General features: G+C 28.6%; 1 protein-coding gene across 3 annotated transcripts in view; it reads left to right on the top strand.

Annotated features, from left to right (window-relative positions):
- Positions 1 to 1,127: 1,127 nt before the first annotated feature.
- The window catches only part of LOC107443042 (E3 ubiquitin-protein ligase HECW2), a 42,322-nt gene continuing 22,943 nt past the window's right edge, over positions 1,128 to 20,506 (top strand). The window contains exons 1-10 of one of the 3 annotated variants that reach the window (XM_043044912.3): positions 1,128 to 1,398; positions 6,923 to 7,338; positions 11,211 to 11,318; positions 12,647 to 12,753; positions 12,905 to 12,986; positions 14,380 to 14,549; positions 16,409 to 16,447; positions 18,117 to 18,253; positions 18,343 to 18,440; positions 18,586 to 20,344. In XM_043044912.3, the coding sequence (XP_042900846.1) occupies positions 7,020 to 7,338; positions 11,211 to 11,318; positions 12,647 to 12,753; positions 12,905 to 12,986; positions 14,380 to 14,549; positions 16,409 to 16,447; positions 18,117 to 18,253; positions 18,343 to 18,440; positions 18,586 to 20,344 (2,819 nt within the window). In that variant the 5' untranslated portion in view covers positions 1,128 to 1,398; positions 6,923 to 7,019. Of the gene's footprint in view, positions 1,399 to 6,922; positions 7,339 to 11,210; positions 11,319 to 12,646; positions 12,754 to 12,904; positions 12,987 to 14,379; positions 14,550 to 16,349; positions 16,448 to 18,116; positions 18,254 to 18,342; positions 18,441 to 18,585; positions 20,345 to 20,506 lie in introns of all 3 variants that reach the window. The other 2 variants (XM_071186879.2, XM_043044913.3) reach the window with 2 other exon arrangements.

Here is a 20,506-nt window from a genome sequence, read left to right as displayed (position 1 = left end):
TTTAGCATTATTTTTTAATTTTTTTATTTATATTGTTTATTATTTTGTTTATTTTTTGTGAATTTTAATTTAATTGTTACATATGCTTCATAGTTAAACAATAATTGTGATCGGTGGAGTGCCTAAAATATTGTGTAGCGTGCCATGAATGGCACGCGTGCCATTGGTTCGCCATCCCTGGCATAGAACTATTTGAAACACTTAAAAAGTGCAATTAATCGTAAGGAGTCTCTAAATTTTCGATCCCTTTCCTGCCTAAACTATTGGGACAAAATTTTCCTGCTTGCGCTCCATTTTGAAGGAAAAAAGCTCAAAAATTCATCAACAAAATATTCTTTTTAACAGAAAGTATGTTTTGTGTCTAATTTCGTAGCCAAAATATCGAATAATTTGGATTGAATCTTTGTTCGTGAAAATCCGATCAGTAGACCAAAAGTAATTCAGAGTATTAACTTTTTCAATTTTGTGCGCTGTACGATATCATTAATATCAAAAGCTGTTCATATTCCTCCATTACACAGAAATATTCTTCTCAATTCATTTTCATAAAAATGTGATACATAAAAATGCAATGCATAAAAATGTGGAAAATTTGCATTGCCATTCATTTTCCTAAAAATTGATGAGGAATAGCGAAAATTTTTCATCTACCCTGTCTAGTTTTATTTATTAATTTCACAAAGTATTATGTTTGAAATTTTTTTTCTTCTAAAGTTTGTCTAAATCCTTAATAGTTAAGGTTGGTGAACCTTAATATGAGGTGTCCGTGGTGCACAATTAATTTGGGAAGCTCTATAGGAAATACAATGATTTTTTATCTTGATTTCGAAATCAATCTAAAGATTTTGAGTTCGAAAGCATAATAGAACTAAAAAAATGCAAAAATAAAAAAAATAAATGCAAAATTAAAAAAAACGTAAATAATAAATTATACTTTAATTACTTATTAAAGTTTAAATTATATTTTAATTACTTATTAAATTTTAAATTATATTTTAAAGAATTCCAACGATAGGCTTTTGACATGGAACCAATGTTCTCACTAGATAGCGCTACTCAAGCGGCGACAAGTTTACGCAGGTGCTTGACTTTTGCTTCAGTCTTGTTGGCTCGAATGTAACTTTTTTGAATTAAACAAATCTTTCAGCAAAACAGGAACTGAAAGTTTCACTGTAGTGTCTGTATCTGGCATTTGTAAATACGTACATAAACGCGTCATTTTGTATGGATTAAATTTGATGTAATTATTTAGCTTTTCTTGTATTTAATTTCAGGAATTGGTTTTAAAAAAAACTGACAATGCGTTAACCATAAAAGATTACTTACTTGACAATTAAATTTTCCTTGTAATCACTATGTTGTGATGGTTGACCGGAGACAAGATGGAGGATTTGTGAAGTAAGCACTTAAAGTCAACATAATATTATATTAATAAATATTCTAAACCATCAATATATTCCTGAAATATATCTGTATATATTTCATTTGCATCTGTTTTCTGTAATTTTAGAATAAAAAAAATAAGTTAGCTGTATTTTTAGAGCTCTTAAATATCTCTTCCGGTATAGGCCATGCTTTAAATTTATTACCTTATTTAACCTAATGTTTTGTTAATTTATTTTGTTGCTGTATTATTAATACTATAAAAGGATTATATTAATGATTTTGTTGACCTGTATTTACGAAGGGTGTTTTATTTATGTGTAAAAACCATCTTTGTTTTGTCGCTCGAGAATGTGTGACATTTGATATTTGGGAACGATTTGTGATATTTTTTAAAACAAAACTTCGTATTTTTTCTCATATTTGATACATATATATATAAAATATGCAATTTTCGATTAAGTGTTTTTAATATCGATTAAAAAATGTTTGAATCTAGATGCAATTTAAGTGTGATGTGTGATAAGGGAATAACTTTATACCAAATAAAGATAATGAATCTGGGAATCTTTACTTTTCATAAATGTTAAATATTTATAAAAACACGTTATAATTGATACGTTGCTTAATAATGTCTGATATATGCTATTTTGGAACAATTTGTGATTATTTTTTATACAAATTATCTATTTTTTTATTTATTTTTCAATATTTGTAACCCATTTGTAAACTATGAAATTTTTGTTTAAGAATGTTTTTAATATCTATTAAAAACTGTTTATATCTACATTCAATTCTCGGAATCTGAAATTTCAAACAATAATATATATTTATCAAAACATATATTTGTTTTGTTGCTCAAAAGTCTGTGGCATTTTGATATTTAGGAGAAACTTTGTAATTTTAAATAGTACTACTTTATTACTTTTTTCAAGAATTGATATATTGAGAAATATGCTATTTAAATTTCATTGTTTTTAATATCAATCCAAACACATTTAAATCTAGATGCAATTATTGCTTAATTTGATTACATTATAAACTTCAGTAACTAATTAATAATTTCAAAGGGATTTTCAAATGTTTAATGTCTATGTATATTGTAATGTTTAATGTATTATGACTATGTTACTTAATTATTATTATTTTTCTTTGTTATATTGTATAAGTTGTTAGAATAATTATTTTTCAAGTGGTTAAGAACTTAATTTGTAATATGTCTTAATTAATGAGTAAGAGTGATACTCTGACATTTATTGTTCGTTATAATGTTGAGGTAGCACTGATGGGTGTGGGACCTTCCCATATCAGGGGTTAATCCAGGTTTTTTTTAATTTCATACTACCCATTTTTGTGAAAAGTTTTAGCATATAATTTTCTGTGAGAAAGTATCTTTAAAAGGAATACTCATTAGTTTTGAAGTTATTAATAATAAATTATTAGGATAATTGTTTACAACTCTTTATGAAAATACTTATATAACATAGTACTTAATATTCAGAATTATAATTAGATTTTATGCCAGCAAAGAAAATTTAAAGGGCTAATAGGTCTACCTAGGTTTTCATTTAGTAGTCCACAAATTTAATATGGTAAACAACAGGGTTGGGTTTTTGCCGTCAAAAACTGGCTTTTGATGTGACAGTGTTAAAAATCGTGTTTTTACCGGTAAAAACCGTCAAAAACCTACTGTTTTCTTTCATTTATGACATATAGAGAAACAATATATTATTTTCACATAATTGCCTTTATAAATGAATGTTGTAAATGATTGCTATTGATTTTGCAACTATATACATGTATTCTTATAGAAGGATATACATTCATATAGAAATATTGTTATTGAAAATAGTGATACTTTTATCATTATAGCTTGATTTGCAAAGGTTTCAAAATTTTGCACTTCTTAATTGTTAGAAATAAAGAAACAAACAAAAAACCTTGGAACTATTTATAAATTCAAGAACTAAAAAGAAGAATTTAAAATTTGGCATTTCTTAAATATTAGAAATAAGCTAAACAAAACTTTCAAAACTTGTAACTACTAACAAACTCTAAGTCAAGAATGACTTGACATTCTTCAGTAATGTAATATGCCAACAAAATGATGCTTGGAAATGTTGAAAATTTTGTTTAGTATCCTAATAGTATTTTACTTCAAATAGTATGTTTTGATGTAATCATGTTGAGAAAATGCAAGAATCTGTTCTTAAATATCTTTTAAAATTTTTTTTTCTAATTTTATTGCCCAAAAGTGAATTAATTTTAAATTATAAGCAGTTAAACTCAAATAAAAATACAGTTTTACCAAAACTATGGATTTTTGACAGTTTTTGACATGACGGTAAAAACCGTCATGTGTCAAAAACTTGCCAACTCTGGTAAACAAACTTAGAAAAAAAAAATCAAACTTTGCAATTACACAATTCATGTTATGGTAAAAGACCCTAAAACTACTTAGGTTCATTTCCTCATAATGTTTGAAGATTAATATTTATTAAAACGAACTAAAAAAGCTAAAATAATATTAGTAAATAGATTCAATATAGAGAAATTAAAATAAACAAATAAGGAAAGCAGAAAGTAAGCACAAACAAAATGTAATATTAAAAATTGTTTGAAAATTGTAAAGTTTTAATTCTGAAGCAAAGATATTTTTTTGATGCATTATACAGTCAGTGCATGAATGCAAGACATAGCAACATGTAAATTTGAAATTTTAGCATTTAGCTTTTAAAACTATTTGACAGACACCTCCTGTTATTACATTTGAAAAATTTTAAATCTAAAAAAAAAAGTAATTAATTTAAAGAAATATATTTAGCCTTTAACAATATAAGAGTTCATCTCACATGGTCTACAGTACAGAACCCGTCATCCGGAAATCAGAAAACCGAAAAACCGGAACGAAATTCGAAAAATTTTCCCGCCATTTTTATAAATTTTTTTTTTTTTTCCTCATAAGATTTTAGGATTTCTCATTCTTTTTTGTAAGATGTTTACCTTACCATCATTTTGGAAATAATCATTAGTATATTACTTCATCTTTTTTTCTTTTGTATAAGATTATTTCCAAATATTTTTTTAGTTGGGTTTAACAATAAAAAAACGGCTTTTTGTAGCGATTCAGAAAACCGGAAAAATCAGCTATCAGGAATAATGATGGTCCCGATCATTCCGGAAAATCGGTTCCCTACTGTACAAACAAATTCCTACTCATTTCTTTTTTCCACTTAAAAGCTGCCTTTCAAATAGAAATACTAAAAAGTCTGATCCTATTTTTCGTTACTATTTTCTAAATTTCAAATACATTTCAAGGCTACAAATTGGTTTCCCATACAATTTTAGTGACATTTGTAAAATGTTGGTGACATTACCAACATGTTGCCATACTGGCATGAACACTAATTAAATATGTGTTTACAATTATTTATCAGCATATGATTATAAATAATGTAAATTGGCTCACATAGATAGAAGAGTTTCTATATGATTATTCTGAAATTTACTGAATTTTTAAACATAGTGACAATTTTATCTACTAACTGGATCATCTGACTGGATGCGATGTGTGAGCCATTAAATTAAAATATAACGATTTTGTTGAAAGATTACTCCTCAATTTTAAACAGACCAAATTCTGCCAGCAAAACAGTCTTTCCACAGAATGAGTTGATATGGGCAGTAAGGTAAATAACTTCATTAGTTTTGGGAATTCATCCCCGATAGTGCTCCTCTGTTCAATAATATGTAATTTTTAAATTGTGTGAATATGATTTGTGATGCATGATTTTTAAATCACGTATGATTTTTTAATTGTTTGAAGAAGAATCCGAATGTTCAATTTTCAAATCGCTTGATTATACAAATTGCGACATGTGATTTTTAAACCTTATGAATACGAGTCCTGATAGATTGCGTGCATAGGAACCAAAATGTGTGATTTTTAAATTGCAAGAAGAATCAAAACTGGTGATTTTTTAAAATGCGTGATGACAAATTATGATATCTGATCTTAAAATCGTGTGAATAACAATAAGTTCGGGTATAGTTATTAAACTTATGGGGTTGGTTTAAGATTTTCTGCAAAAAAGTTAACCATTTAATAAAAATGTATACATCCTGTTTATTTTTTATTATTCCTTCTGAGAAGGTGTTGATTTTGCTAAGATATTTGCGATTTTTGTGAAAGTACCAATTTTACTGCAAAGATTTTTATTAAGATACCGAATTTACTGTGACAATTTTTGTGAAGGTGTCGTTTTTGCTAGATCGATTTTTCTGAAAGTACAGATAAACGATAGTCAACTCCACCTGTATCAGGCCCAGCACATACTATGCACACAAGTAGTCTTTACAATTATAGTAGAAAATCTGTGTAACACAATTCTATGAGCCCCAACTCTCCATAAATCGCATTACCTTTGTGGAGGTATACAATGAAATTAGAATAAAGGAATTTCTATAACTAAGCGATAACTATTAACTTTTTACTATATTTGTTTAATTATCTACTAAGAGGTTTAAATTTCATAAGCTAAGCAAAACAAAATTGATTGATTTGTTTTTTACATATTCTAATGCTGTCGAAAAATTTAATTTTTTTCTGTAAATAATAAATACTTAAGTGCGCATTCTGTGTTTTAAGGATTTGTATCTTAAAATTATTTGAAAGTATTTTAAAATTAACCTGTTCCATATTAAATTTGCCATATTTAATAGGTAACTGAAATGATCTATATAACACGAAGTTCATAAAGTGCAAAGGTCCAGGTTTCAAGGTTTGCATTATGAAGATCCTCTGTATTTAAAAGCCCAGAGTCTTTCTTAAACTCTCAGAGTTTGTAATTAGTATTTTGGCTTTTCCATTTCTGTATTGTTGTAAGATTTATATCATTCTGCCTAATATTTCAGTATGTATGTGTATGTGTTCAGTATGTACTATTTTTGCCAACTCAATGTGAAATTCATTTTGGAGACTTTCAAATTTAATTTCACAGTAATATTTATTTTCAGTAATTGGTTTTAAAGAAATATACAAAATAGGAACAAAGATATTTCAATTTGAATCTCTTCCGAATGTATTTTCACAGACAAAATACAAAATAATAAAAAAATAATAAGCTGTAAATATAAGCTGTTTTCTGATGGAAAGAAACATCGTGTTCGTTAACGCAATTCTTTTTTCGATGGGATGATCCCATGATTTTGAAAATATGCTGTTGCATTGTTTGTTGTAAGAAAATCCCAACTTTTGATAATTTTTTTCCAGCAAAGGTAAAAAAAAGTTTAATAAACGTCTTCACCAAACTGAGTAGGCTAGGCTTGCCTAATACCAACATTGGAATATGTGGTAATCCAGTTTAGGCTCTAAGGTTATATTTTCAAACTTGGCAAAAATGGTTGACAACAAACAGAAAAGTATAAAATTTTTTTATTTTTTATTTTTAAATTTTAACATACAATGTTAAATTTTTTCAATTACTGTATATGTAAGTTTTGCCAGAGAAATTTCTAATTACACTAACTTAATTCTTAGGTTTAAAATTTCAAAGATGTGAAATTCAAGCTAGGTGGTCTGTGCAGCTCGAAACTCGAGCAGGAGTCCAGTCTCATTCTGCTCTGGCATCATTTCGATGCTAGCTGAGCGTCCGAGTGGCCTCCACCCTGTGCTGCGGCTGGGACACCCACCTGCCATCACAGCAGGTGGTGAAAATCCTGAAGAAGAACCTCCACCACCACCTCAGAGGACAGTTTCTTCTCCAACTGGTGTGCCTTCTCCAATTTCTGCTCCACCACCTGCTCCTTTTCGCAGGCCTCCATGCTTGCAGTCTCGTTCTAGTTTAAGCGTTTCTAGAGCCGAATACATATTGAACTCATCTGATCCACTAGTCATTAAATGGGACATTAAAGAAGAGATATCTGCTACTGATTGGATCGGACTTTATAAAACAGGTATGCTTTTTTTCAAAGTGATAATATGTACAGTGGAAAAATTCCCTGGAACAAACATTCTCATTGACTTTCAACTAACCCTAGCAATTTATATAGCTACCTAGTAAATCAAATTACGAATATATATAATAAGTAATATTAAAAAAATATTTTGTTTTTCAAGCATTCTTAGGCTCTTTTTTTCTAAAGCCCACATTTCAAATTTATTTCATCTATTGAGCAAGACACCACAAGGTTTGAAGTTCCATGCCAGCGGATAGTGAAGGGGTGATGGTAAGATTTTCTTGAGAAAGTAAAATAAAAGCTTATGAAAACTTAAAAATGCTAGTCATCATCACTACTGTTTCCATGAATACCTATGGTTAAGGAAGCGTGACTTTTCTTTCTAACTTTTTAGCATATTAAGAAGCCATAGCAGAAGTATTGATCGAAATCTTACCAAATCCACAGTTGAATGTCTTCCTTCAAAATGTTGCCAAGCGCATTTCCCATCTAACAAATTGGCGGGATGAAGTGTTTACTGAAGCAATTACCAATGACGCTGCCTCACACAAGCAAGCTGTCTTTTTACGTTTTACAGGTTGCTTAAGGGCACTTACTCAACCTGGAAAATCGCTGTGATGTCTGTATTTCCTTCCCTGAGAAATACTTTACCCGTTCCCCTGACCATCCAAGTCGCTTTTTCTTGACATAATAACATTCATGATATTAATGATGAATAACCACTGCTAAAAATAGAATGTGATTACCTGATTACATTCAATAATAATCGTATCTTGTCCATGTGATTTCTGCAATAATATTATAAAAACAATTTAGATTTGTTAATGACTGTTTTTAAACAAATTCTGATAAAATATTCGTTTCACGGCCAAGAATAAGTTTTTTATTACTGGCTGTTGTATTAAAAATTTAATTAACATTTAACAAATATTTTACTTTACATTTATGAAGTTATAATTTTATTTGTTTAATTGGTATAAATGATTTAATGTAGTTAAGTTATGACATGTTGCAGTGCAATTTGAGAGTAAATTGTCAGATATCTTGGTGTTTTAAAGGTTATTTTAATTTTTTTTAAATAATTTTTTTTGTGACCTAGAAAAAAATGTTTTTATAAATTTAAAAATTACACTATAAATTATTAAAATTAAATTATAAGAGTGTGATGTTTAGACTAAATAGCTTTCTGAAAGAATGCATTGAATGTCATCTAAAAACATTTGTATACACGTAATTTATTAAGGTACATTATAAAAGACTTTTTTCAAAATTTATGATATCAAGGCAATGAAAAGTTAAATTTTCATTTCTGAATATTTTGGTCAAATGTGAAATTTTTTAGGTTACTCGGCACTAGTTTAAATTCTATTTTTAAACAATTACAGTTCCTTCGAGACAATTTATGTGTAAGCCCTGAAGAAAATTGTACACAGGGTTGCCACTCCACAGGGAGAACAGGGAAAACCTGGAAAATACAGGGAATTTAAAAATAATCTAAAATAACAGGGAAAATGCAGGGAATTTTGATTTTTTTCTTTACAAAATGGGGAAATACAGGGAATTTTGTTTCTTATTTTTGTCTTTTAAAAAATGGTGACCACTTAAAGTGTAATCTATGGGATATTCAACCATGATATTTCAGCTATACTAAACTATTTCATTTACTATAGCATTATTTAAGTATATTCAGCTGTTTTTCCAGCAATTAAAACTAATAAATATAGTTAGCCCAATATAGCTCACACAAGAGCACAGTAATTGTTGTTTCCTCTTAATATATAGTGCGTAATATGTACAGGGAAAACACAGGGAATTTTTTTTCCAGATTTGAGTGGCAACCCTGACACTGTTAGCAGTTTTGTTTTATGTATATTATGAATATGTATATGATTATGTATTTACACTTGTAATTTGATATTTAATTAATTGAGGTTCCCTTGTTTAAAAATTGAGTTCGCAAGACAAAATTATTCGGCATTAGAAGGAACAGTAATATTTAAACTGGCAGGAGTTGTTTGATTATTTTTGACTAATTTCATAGAGCACTTGTAAACATAATTTTGCTCCTACTCAAAAATATAGATTTAGAATTTTTTTAAAAATTATTAATTATATTATTGTTTATTATTATTAATAATTTTAATTAAGTTAATAAATGTAGATTAACAAAAAAAGAAAATTAAATGCAAAATTTAACATTTAGGTCCGCCAGAATTTATGGAAATTTTTTTTAATTTTATTTAAATCATAATCAGCATAATTTTTTTTAAATGATTTAGTTGTAAATATGCGTTTGTGAAGGAAAATTAAAGATTCCTAAGTTACATTTTATATCTAATTTTTATTTTTACTGTTATTTCATATTCCTGAATTTGAATACTGAAATTTGTTTTATGCTTTGAAAAAGAATTTAAAATTTACGTTTTTGACCTTTAAAAGATAAAACTAAGCCCATTTCAGAGAAGAGGGGTAGGTTTTTCTGAGAGGTACCTATTTTGTGAAAATTTAGGCATAATTTGTGAAAATTAAAAATTATATTAAAAGATCAACACAAAAATATAGATTTATCATTTCTTACGGGATACAAAAATGAAATGTTAAGAAAAAATATTTTGTGAAACTTCCGTTTCTTCTTAGTTGAATTTGTGAAGGTACCGTTAAACAGTAGTAAATTTGGCTTAGACAGCTGGAGAACTAAATGTTGTTTGATTTGACTGAATTTTTTTATTTTTTATTGTGGCAACTTATTATGAACTCTAATTTCTGAATTCCAAAAAAGAAATTTTCCTTCACGAACCCTAATTTTTAAGAAAATGTTATGTTTAGCTGTCACACACACACAAAACAAACAAACATTAATGTATTCTACTACATGATTTCAAGTGAAGTGTTTTTCAATTGGTAAAATCATTAATTAACAACTTGTTCGTTCTATTCATAAGCTGATTTTCTCATATTTTACAAAAATGCTTTCTCTAAGCTTCTTAATTGATTTAAATATCAATAACTCTAATTTTCAAGTTCACTTTTTAATTCAATATTCAATTAAATGCTTTGTAGAATTGAGATAGCTTTTGTTTTCAAATTTTCATTAAAATTTTTTTATTCTATAACTATAATGTATTTAGTGGAATACTTGAACCCAATGCTTTATTGATTTAAATTTTAATAGATTACTTAAGTTAAAATTTCAATGCAATGAAAATAAATTGTAAAACTAACTTGGATTGATGTAAAATTTTATATTTGCGCACACAAAAAGCAACTTCATCTCCAACAAAATAGCTGTTTTTGATTTTAAAATTAAAATGCAGTTGTTGCATGCACAATTTTAATCCCCCCCACTCCTTTAACCGTTTATAAAATGCTGACCTGATTAAGAATAAATAAAGTAGAAATTTAAATTTTGAATAAATCTGGTTTAGAAAAGTTAAGATATTTTGTGTATAAGTAACAACGTAGAAACATTTCAACTCTATTAAAATGGCACTTGATAAAGTTAATTATATAATTTCTTAATATATAATAAAATTGATAAAAAATGGTAGCTGCCAGTTTGCGCATAATTTTTTCCCCTAACATTTGCACTTAATGTAGGTAAAACCCTTGTCAATATAAGGCAACAAAGTTGTGAGTTCATGAAGATTGACTAACTAATTGATAATTCAGAACTACAGTTTTTGTTAAAATACATCTAAAAAAGAAATATCACAAGAATAAGTAGCATAGAATAATTATAAATATGAATTTTAAACCTCAGAATTGTAATATTTTGAATTTCTTTTTAATCATAAGTTTATCTGTATTTTTACTTTACTTATAGTAGTTTATTATTGTAGACTTATAGTAGTTTTCAATAATTTTTCTAGACGAAGCAGATCCATCTCGATATATTGAATGTAAAAATAGATGGCCAACGTCTACTTCAAAAGGCCAAATTTTATGGACTATAGAAAATTGTGATTCTTTTACTGAAGGTATAGATTTTACTTGTTTTTTCAGTGATTTTATTAAATACTGTGATTTATTTTGATGTCTTGCTGATTTGAGTTGCATGAAAGTTCACTTAGTATAAGTGAAATTTGCAGATAATTTGCAAATAAATTAGAATCAGTTGAACACTTTTTGGGTCATTTTTCAGTTACAGTTAGGGCCTGATTTTGTGTTTCTGACTTGTAATTATGTGGTAAACTATTTTATGACTTGTAATCATGTGGTAAAATTGATTCTTAAATTTCAAAAATACCTATAATAAACATAAATAGGAATAAAGGGAAATAAGAATGAACATAATACGGTATGATCTTGAAAATAAGAATTTCTAAAATCCGAATAGTTTTTTTCACCACCCAACACCGTACAGTCCGAATTTCTAAGGGTTATACTGTATTTAAAAAGTTAACATGGAATGACCCTAAATGATTGTCTTCCAATCGTTCTAAGGTGGTGAGGGTGCAATTTAGATTTTTGATGCTTTTGTAAACTGTTTTTTTAATTGCTACATAATAGAAGGGGGAAAAATCGAACTGCAAGGAATTAAGTTTATTTTGGTGATTTCTATTCATTTTCAACTTCCATCTTGCACTATTTCTTTTTATTTTGTTATTTAAGGATAGACATTTAATACTAATGTGCTCTCTTAATCACATCTCATTATGTCAAAGTGCAGGAAAGAAAAACTCTGCATATGTGCATTCTTGTTCTCAAAAAAATATGTAAGCAATTAGTAAATTTTTAAAAAGTTCTAACTCAAATCTTACAATTTGATCGCTATAAAATATGTATCTCAACATACTGGATATGATATCTTCAATGTCTTGATGTGTCTTATGTTATTCAAAAAATTTAAAAGTGTATCAAAGAATTTATCAATAATTTAAATTGAACAATTATTTATCAAGTTTGTTTGATATAGTTTTTCTGTTTTTGAAGATTCTTACACCTTTATTACTTTGGTTAAAATGTTCAAAATATTATAAAGTTTGATATTATAGAGTTTATTATAAGTCCTTTAAAGTTTCTATTGTTGAGTTTTGACTGTCATTTCTCATGTTGTCTTTTGCCCCTAGAGTTTTTTCTTTTTCTTGTCCCATTTGCATACCATTTAATTAACTTGCCTGGAATTCATTGTGCAGCACTGTTCATTCCATCCCTTATTTATGCCCTCAAACTCCATATCCAATTAACCCTAAATGATTTTGCTTTCAAAATTAAGGCTTACATGTTGATTTGTTAAAATATTTTGGTTATTAAACCAATGATTTTATATTTTGCCTCCTGACCTATCTCTTATTTATCATTACAGATGTAACTAATGTATGCTTTAAGTATTATCATGGAAATTCCGGCATATTACGAGCTGTCAGTCCCTTGGTTGCTGTTAGAAGGCTTCTGGCCTCCTGTGGGCTTCAAGTAAGTTTATGCTAAATTGTAATTTTGTTAGTATTTTTATGCTGTACCTTTTTAGTGTTCTAGTTGTTAAAATCTTAAGTATTATTTCTTTATTAATAATTGTTTTTTATTGCATAGTAACAGTCTGTTTTTTTCCCCCTGCAATTTTTAGAATAGCCTTGGGGCTGATGAAGTGTTGGTGGGATATTCCTCTCAACAATATCCTGTAGAGATGGTGAAGTTTACTTTATCCAGTATGTATTTTAAAATTAATTTTTCCTTTAATGCCCTTTTGCAGTTTAAGCAAAATTTGGTCGATCTACTAGTTTCTGCTCTATTGATTCAAAAAATTATCTGTTTCTTGATTTAACTGTAACATTTCAAGCGGTTTTAGTCACATGACAGGACCATAACTTGACTTCAATGGCTAAGTTTGATTTGTTTCTGTCCAATCACAAAGCATTTATTAAATGTTTAATGGCAATTCTGGAGAGAAATAAGAAGGATAGCAGTATAAAAGTTTGGTAACATATTTCAAACATTCCGTGACAATTTTATGTAACTAAAATGTTCTGAATTACTTATTAGCACTTGTAAAGTTACTTGGAGGTTGAAATCCAAAGCTGTGATTTGATAGTCAGTAGTTACTTTTAACTCAAGTTTTTTATTTATTACTTCTAAAAATAATTTGACAATATTTGATTGTTATTTTTTACAAGGTAGTTGCAAATATATGATCTCATTACAGTTCTTAAATTATCTTGATACGGATCTATATTTTCTGATTTGGTTAGATATGTGTTTTTTTTCCATAAATATTTTTTAATTATAAAAAGATAGTAAATTACAAAGTATTACCTTGTAATGGGATTGTTAGAAGGTAATTTTATAAAAATTTGAAATATAAAATCGTAAGAGCTTGAAGCTTTTAATAAAGGAAATCTTAAAATAAAAACTCATCATTGTATCCAAAATGGCTGAAAAGAATTATTCTAAATCAAAGTAACTATTTGAATCTATTTTAAGAAGCATTTTTTAAAATGATGTTAATGGTACTTTGAATATGTAAGGAGGAGTTAAAGTAATATTCAGATGATAACAGGCACCAATGTCTATGATAAAATTGAAAATAGATGAGGAGATGCTAATTCAAAAGTCTTAATTAAAAATTCTTCCCCAACCTATTCTTGAGGAAGCTCGTCTGAATTTTTTCATTGGCTAAGAAAGAATATTGCTCATGTGACCTGCCAAAAATATAGGTTTTTTTGCTTTGTTAGTGATCTAATGTTACACTTGAAGTGCAAAAACAGTCTACAATATAGCAATTAACAAAGTATGAACAGTATAAATCAAGGGAGTGCGTTTCAGTTGAATAAGGGTGTAAGTTTTTTTACTATTTATAGATGTGAGAAATGTCTTTGTTTTTATAAAGATGCAAATTAATTATAAAGCTTTTAAGATATATTACTTTAGAGTAATTATAGTTTAAATTTTACATTTCTTTCCTTCCCCCCTTTTTTTAGTATAAATTTTACTTTCTCTCACTGTAAATAGGATTTTTATTCGCAAATAAAATGTATAAATTGTATTTTTTGATGTCATTGACTACTAACACACTTAGTTATAAAAATATTTTTTTTGAAATAGATCTCTATGCTAAAAACTTAAAAAAGGGGATGTTTTTTAATCCTGACCCATATGTGAAAATAACTATTCATCCTGGTAAAGGTGAAGGTGTCTTCTTATTACCTCATCATGGACAAGTTTGTCGAACTGGCATTGCAGAAGCAACAACCCAGCCATGTTGGCCTGGACAGGTATAACTGATTTTTTAAAGAAAATTCTTTATTGCTAATGCTTTTGTGATTTTTTTTTCTCCCTTCATATTTTAATGCTCTTCAGTACTGTAAGAGTTTAATAAAACTCAGCATTCGCATATTCTGTAAGAAAAATTTTAGGTTGCATCTATTGTTATAAAATTTATTATCCAAAAGGTATTTTGATGTTTTTTCCATGATTTAAAATTTATTAAATAATATTTTAAGAAGTAAGAAAGAAAACTCTTTTTTTTATTAATTTTAACTAAAAGGAGTATGATATCCATATACATTGTTTAAGATATAAATTGTTGTCCAACTATGTTTTGATAGTTAAATCACATTTACATGCTAATTTCAATTTATTCTTTAAAGTGAACTTAAATTTATTCATTTAAAATCTATGAACCATTTCTTGTATTCAATTGAGGATTCATCAAGGCTTTTGTAAATTGTCAAATTTGATATCATTATTTTCTACCATGAATTACATGGGTTTCATTTGAAAAATATTTCTTTTTTTATAATTATTTAAATGGTTGTGACTACCATACTGGCTACTATAGTGAATACAATACATAAGTTAAACATGCAATTTTCAGTAAGAAATGATTTCAACTATTTTTTCTGTCTGTTTTAAAGATTATTTAGATATAGATTATTGTTCCAATGTAAAAATTAAGTTGAAGATTTAGTAGATCTGTTTATAAAACTTCAGTTTTTAATGTATGTTGATGCATATATTTTTTGAAAATTAAATTGCTTATTACTTATAATCCTTATTTTCTCAGTATTTTAATTTTGAAATTTAAAAATGTTTGTGACAAGTTTTTTTTTGCATACTTTTTCTATTGTTGTAAAAGTGTCATGATTGAAAGTTCTTAAAAGATTACTTTTGCCATCTTAATTTGAGTACAAGTTTTATGAAGACTGGGTTTACGTCCCAGACTAGTTAGTACCCAACAATTTGAAGCTGAGTACTATTTGAAGCCACAACCAAGGACCCAACCTAAGTTCTTCAATATTGCATCACAGTGCCTTAAGCACTATGTGGATCATATTATATTTATAAAAACAATCAGTTTCTCTTACTTTTACTTTTAATAATTTACAATTAATAACAGAAAAAGAAAATAAATGCAATGCACAACAAAATATGATTTATTATTTCTTAACTGATATCTACATTTACTTCAATCACATAATATGCTTGTTTAGTTTATTCTTTTAATAAAATTTTTTTTAAATAGTTTAAACTTAAATTAAAAATTAAATTTTTTTTGTAATATACTTTGTAATGAATAGAATGAATAAGACTGGACTGAAAAAAATTATTTAATATCCTGCCATTGGTTACAAAAAACTAGAAATATCAATTATGTATATTGATATATATATATTCTCACAAAAACAGTCATTTTCATGCCCCCAGTATATTTTATGCTTGTTTTAAGACTTGTGAATTTTTTTTATGGCAAAGTGTCTTACAGAACTCTGGTTGACTAAAACTAAAAATAAAATTATCAATATATCATTCCCTCACTTATCCCAACTGTCGATTTAAAAAAAAAGAAAAAATTTGTTTCTAAAATAAAAGGAAAAAGTTTGCAAATTTGTATTTTATATTTTAGAATATTGAAATATAGAATTCAGAAAATCAATTTTAAATTTAATTTCTGATAAAAATCTTACCACAGCGCTATTGTAAACTTTATCTCTAGCGTTTTGCAACTCCCTCACAACAATGTATTTACCACCCACAATCTCAACAGAATAAAAATATTTTAATGAAAACTTTAGTTGTTTACAACTGGCATCATAGAACAAAATTGCAGTATGTTTTCATCTTCAACTTACAGAATCTTTGCTGTGGAATAAATTTGAATGCATCAGACAAGGTAAATTTTTTTTTTTTTACATTTATCATTCCCTCATGTCTTATAAGTTGCTTTCTTGTATGAATATTATAGTATGTGATTGATTTCAGAAATCAATTAAGCCTGTTATTTGTAAATTTTATTAAATTTGTCATTCCCACGCTAATGTATAAAATGAGGAGAACTTAGAATATTATTTTATCCTTTGATGAATTTTAATTAAATGTCGAAGTTGTTTTTGAGTACAAATGAAGTAAAATATGTTCATATGCTAAGTGATCTTAAGGCCACCAGCTGAATATACTCACAAAAAATTTTTCATTTGATATCAACATATAAAACAGCTTACTCCTGGTATTCTAAACTTTACTTGGAGCCAGAGTGAATCCGGACATGAAAAAGGAGCTCCCGACAGAATTGGGGCTGTTATGAAAGAAACTGCAGATCAAAAAGTGACAAAAGGAAAAGATTTGCATAATTATAAGACACTTGTTTCTGTATTAAGAAAAAATTGTTTAGTAACTTTATTTGACATTGCAAATGAAGATATAAGGAAAAAAAATTTTGATAAATTAATCTAGGGAGAAATAAATTCATTCTCAGTCACTATGAATGTTCATCAAGTTGTATACAGTTCAAGAAATAATATATTGAATTTTTGTGCCCTCTCATGTTTTGCATGTGATGCATCAATTTTGTGTGAATATTATAATTTGGGAACTGCATGTAAGTATGAGTTGAAAATCACTGTTCCATTATCTTCAAACAAAAACCAAAATACAGAGGAGTTCAAAATAGGAGATTGGGTGCCAGTTGAGTATGAAACAATTTTATACCCCGGAGAAGTAAAGATCTTTCATTCAAAAAATTTAACCATTGATGTAATGGTTCCAAGAAGTGTAGGAAAATACAAATGGCTATTTCCAAAAGACATACATAACTACACACAGACATCAAAAAAAGAATTCTACCACCCATTCTATGTGACAATCGTGCCAACCAATTCTATTTCTCATACCTGTAAAAAACTCTTGTAATTATAAAACTAAATTATAATATACATTAAATATGCTTAGTATGTTAAATATACTTTCAAACTAGAGATAGGTGTAATTTTTGAAGTTAAAAAAAAAACATATACAAATAAAACATTCCCCCCACAATTATTGCCATTCGCTCATTTTTTAAATTGTAAAATTAATTTGTTTAAATATTAAATATAATTTAAGGGATATATATATTTCTTATTATGCCATTCCATACATCTATAAATATAAAAAATTTCAAAACTTTTCATCCACTTTACTTTTTTTGGATTTTATGAACTGAAAATGACTGTTTTCATGAGAATTCACCCATTTTTTATATAATGTTTAAAAAAAAATTGTGCAATTATTAGAAGATTTTTTTTCTTTTTTAAATTTCAATTTATTTTTCGGCAGGACTTTTGTCATACTTTTGTTTTTTAATGATGTTATTTGTTTTTTTAACAATATCATTTAAGAGATCTTTTCGTACAAAAGATATTTGACTCTAGTGCTATGACTGCTGTTAGTATATTATATTTCTTTTATATGTACATAGATAAGAAAACAGATATATGTATGCCAACTACTACGTAACTACTTTTAATTGAGATTGATTAAAATTATTAAATTTAATAAAATTCTTATAATGGTATCTTTTTTAGTTTGAATTTATTGCCTATCCCTCCGACATCCTTGAGTTCGAAGTAAAAGATAAATTTGCTAAAAGTCGACCAATCATTAGTCGTTTTCTAGGAAAATTTTCTATTCAAATTTGCCTTCTTCTTGATCAGTGCACTGGGTAAGTTTTATCCCTAACCAAGTTATTAAATATGTCTTGAAATATATTTTGCCTACTTAATATTTTCTCTATTTTTTTTCATATGGCAGATCTCCAGTTGAATTCAACTTTAATTTGTGCAATAAAAATCCATCAGACCACGTGACTGGACAGTTTTCTTTCACTTTCACTTTAGAAAGTGGTCCAGGTATCTTATTACTGATATGTAATTTTTTTCAATAAAATTTTTTATTAATCTAAATTCTATTAGCTTTTTGCAGCTTGAAATATTTCAATTATGGTTTCTGCTGTGTGAAATGTAATGTTGACTGAAATTTCTTTTTTTATTTCAGTTGATCCTTTTACACATATTCGACAGGTTCATAATCCTATCTATGCAACTGATCTCTCAGATTCACAAATAACTGGGTCATCCGTCCCTAATACACCTCAACATATTGTACTCTCTAGTCGTTCAGCTCAAATGCAAAATGGTAATTTATCAGGAAATGGTTCAAGTCATTCAGTGAGTGGTTCATCACGTGCTGAGCCAATTAGAAGAGACAGTCAACCTAGAAATATTAGATCTGGTTCAGATCAAAACATTAACAGCATTGCAGCTGCTCCTCCAGTTCGAAGAGCATCTCAAGTATCAGTTTCTCGTCTCTCTGTGCCATCTATACCAACAACATTTACCACTAGTAATAACAGTGTTTGTAGCGGTGGCTCTTCCTCTGTGGCCTTTACTAATATGGAATACGTGCTTCAACCTGCAGCAGACACTACCAACAGTATTGATTCATCTCCTAATCCTACCCCTGTTAAAGAAATGGATATTCCTCCGCCACTTCCTCCCAAACAAAAATCTTCTAAAAGTCATCGACCCCTTGAACGATCTAAAGCCCATTTACTTGGGCCTGGACCGTCATCACAAGAGGGGTCATCTGTTGCTAGAACTGAGGGTTTAGATTCTAGTCATATGTCTTCTCAGAAACATAAACATACAAAACCTGAAGATAGCTTCCTTTTAGAAATTGTCGATACTGATGAACAGAATGATGGTACTGATGATGATGCCACACCATGTCTTGAAAATACTGAGACTGGTACCACTTTAACTTCATCTGCATCAGTGCCTCTTATAAGAGATTCTAGTCCTCCACCTCCAGCTTTGCCTCAAAGAACTTCTAGTGGTGCATCTCGGCCTATGGCCTTAGCAGTTCATCCAATTGGGTCAGATGCCTTTAGTGATGGTCATTATATTAATCAAACCCAAGCACGTAATGAACATCCGCTTAACCAACGAACAGCTCCCTTAGCAACTCCTGAGCATGACTCCATCCATGAAGGTGGTCCATCTTTAGAAAATATAAATGAAGCTGTAAATTTTGAATGTGGCGATACACCTATTTTAAATTATTCAGAATTGGAACCTAGCATGGATGTATATAGTTCTTCAGATTTGGACCATGAGACTTACCTCAGTTTAAGTGAAGCAAGTGACTTGGCACGTGTGGCAAGTTCAATGGATCATATGAGCTCAGATTTTGGTGATTTAAACCTAGACAATGATGAAATACCGGGAAGTTATAGTGTGTGTGTGCCTGGCATTGCTACTCCGCCGTGCAGCAGCCCCTCATCCCAAACTCTTAGTGCCAGTGAAAATGAAGAGCCGCCGGGCGGTGGATGTAGTGGTCATAGAAACGGTTCCTATGGATCGGATTCCGATTCTGGTGATGGTGAAAATGTGCTTGCTTATCCTGATGCTATTGCACAAGAACCGTCCTTGCCGAGTTGTGCTACGACCCCAGACATGCCTTCGATCTCTAGGACTGGCATGCATTGTAGTACCAGTTCTCTAAGTTTGTTATCAACACCAGACAGTGTTCAGACACCAGTATCCCCTGGCTTGATCGTCAGTCCTGCTAGTGATGATCTTAGTCCAGTGAGTCCAACAGATGAAACATCAGATGATGGTCCATCACCATTGAGGACATCTCCTTCTTCTGAGGAACGAGACAGCACTGTGTCTTCTCGCTTAAATATGACAAACCATTTGGCCTATATCAGACCTGATTCAGAATTATGGGTTCAAAGACGCAATTCTTTAGGGTAAGTTCTTTCTTACGTGTAATATGTGGTGATATTAATGTGTAACTAATCAAATTTACAATGATTTTAATGATGAGGATTTGAATAAGACCTCATAAAAAATAATTTATTTATATTTTTACTTTATTTCTCATTTAAGTATAAGCATATTGATATATGTTT

This window comes from Parasteatoda tepidariorum, chromosome 9 (assembly GCF_982258835.1).
Source record: "Parasteatoda tepidariorum strain Cologne lab strain chromosome 9, Ptep-v5.0, whole genome shotgun sequence".
In the NCBI taxonomy this organism is placed as follows: Eukaryota; Metazoa; Arthropoda; class Arachnida; order Araneae; family Theridiidae; genus Parasteatoda; species Parasteatoda tepidariorum.
Note: the sequence above shows the minus strand (reverse complement) of the source record. Positions and strands in the feature narration are given on the sequence as shown.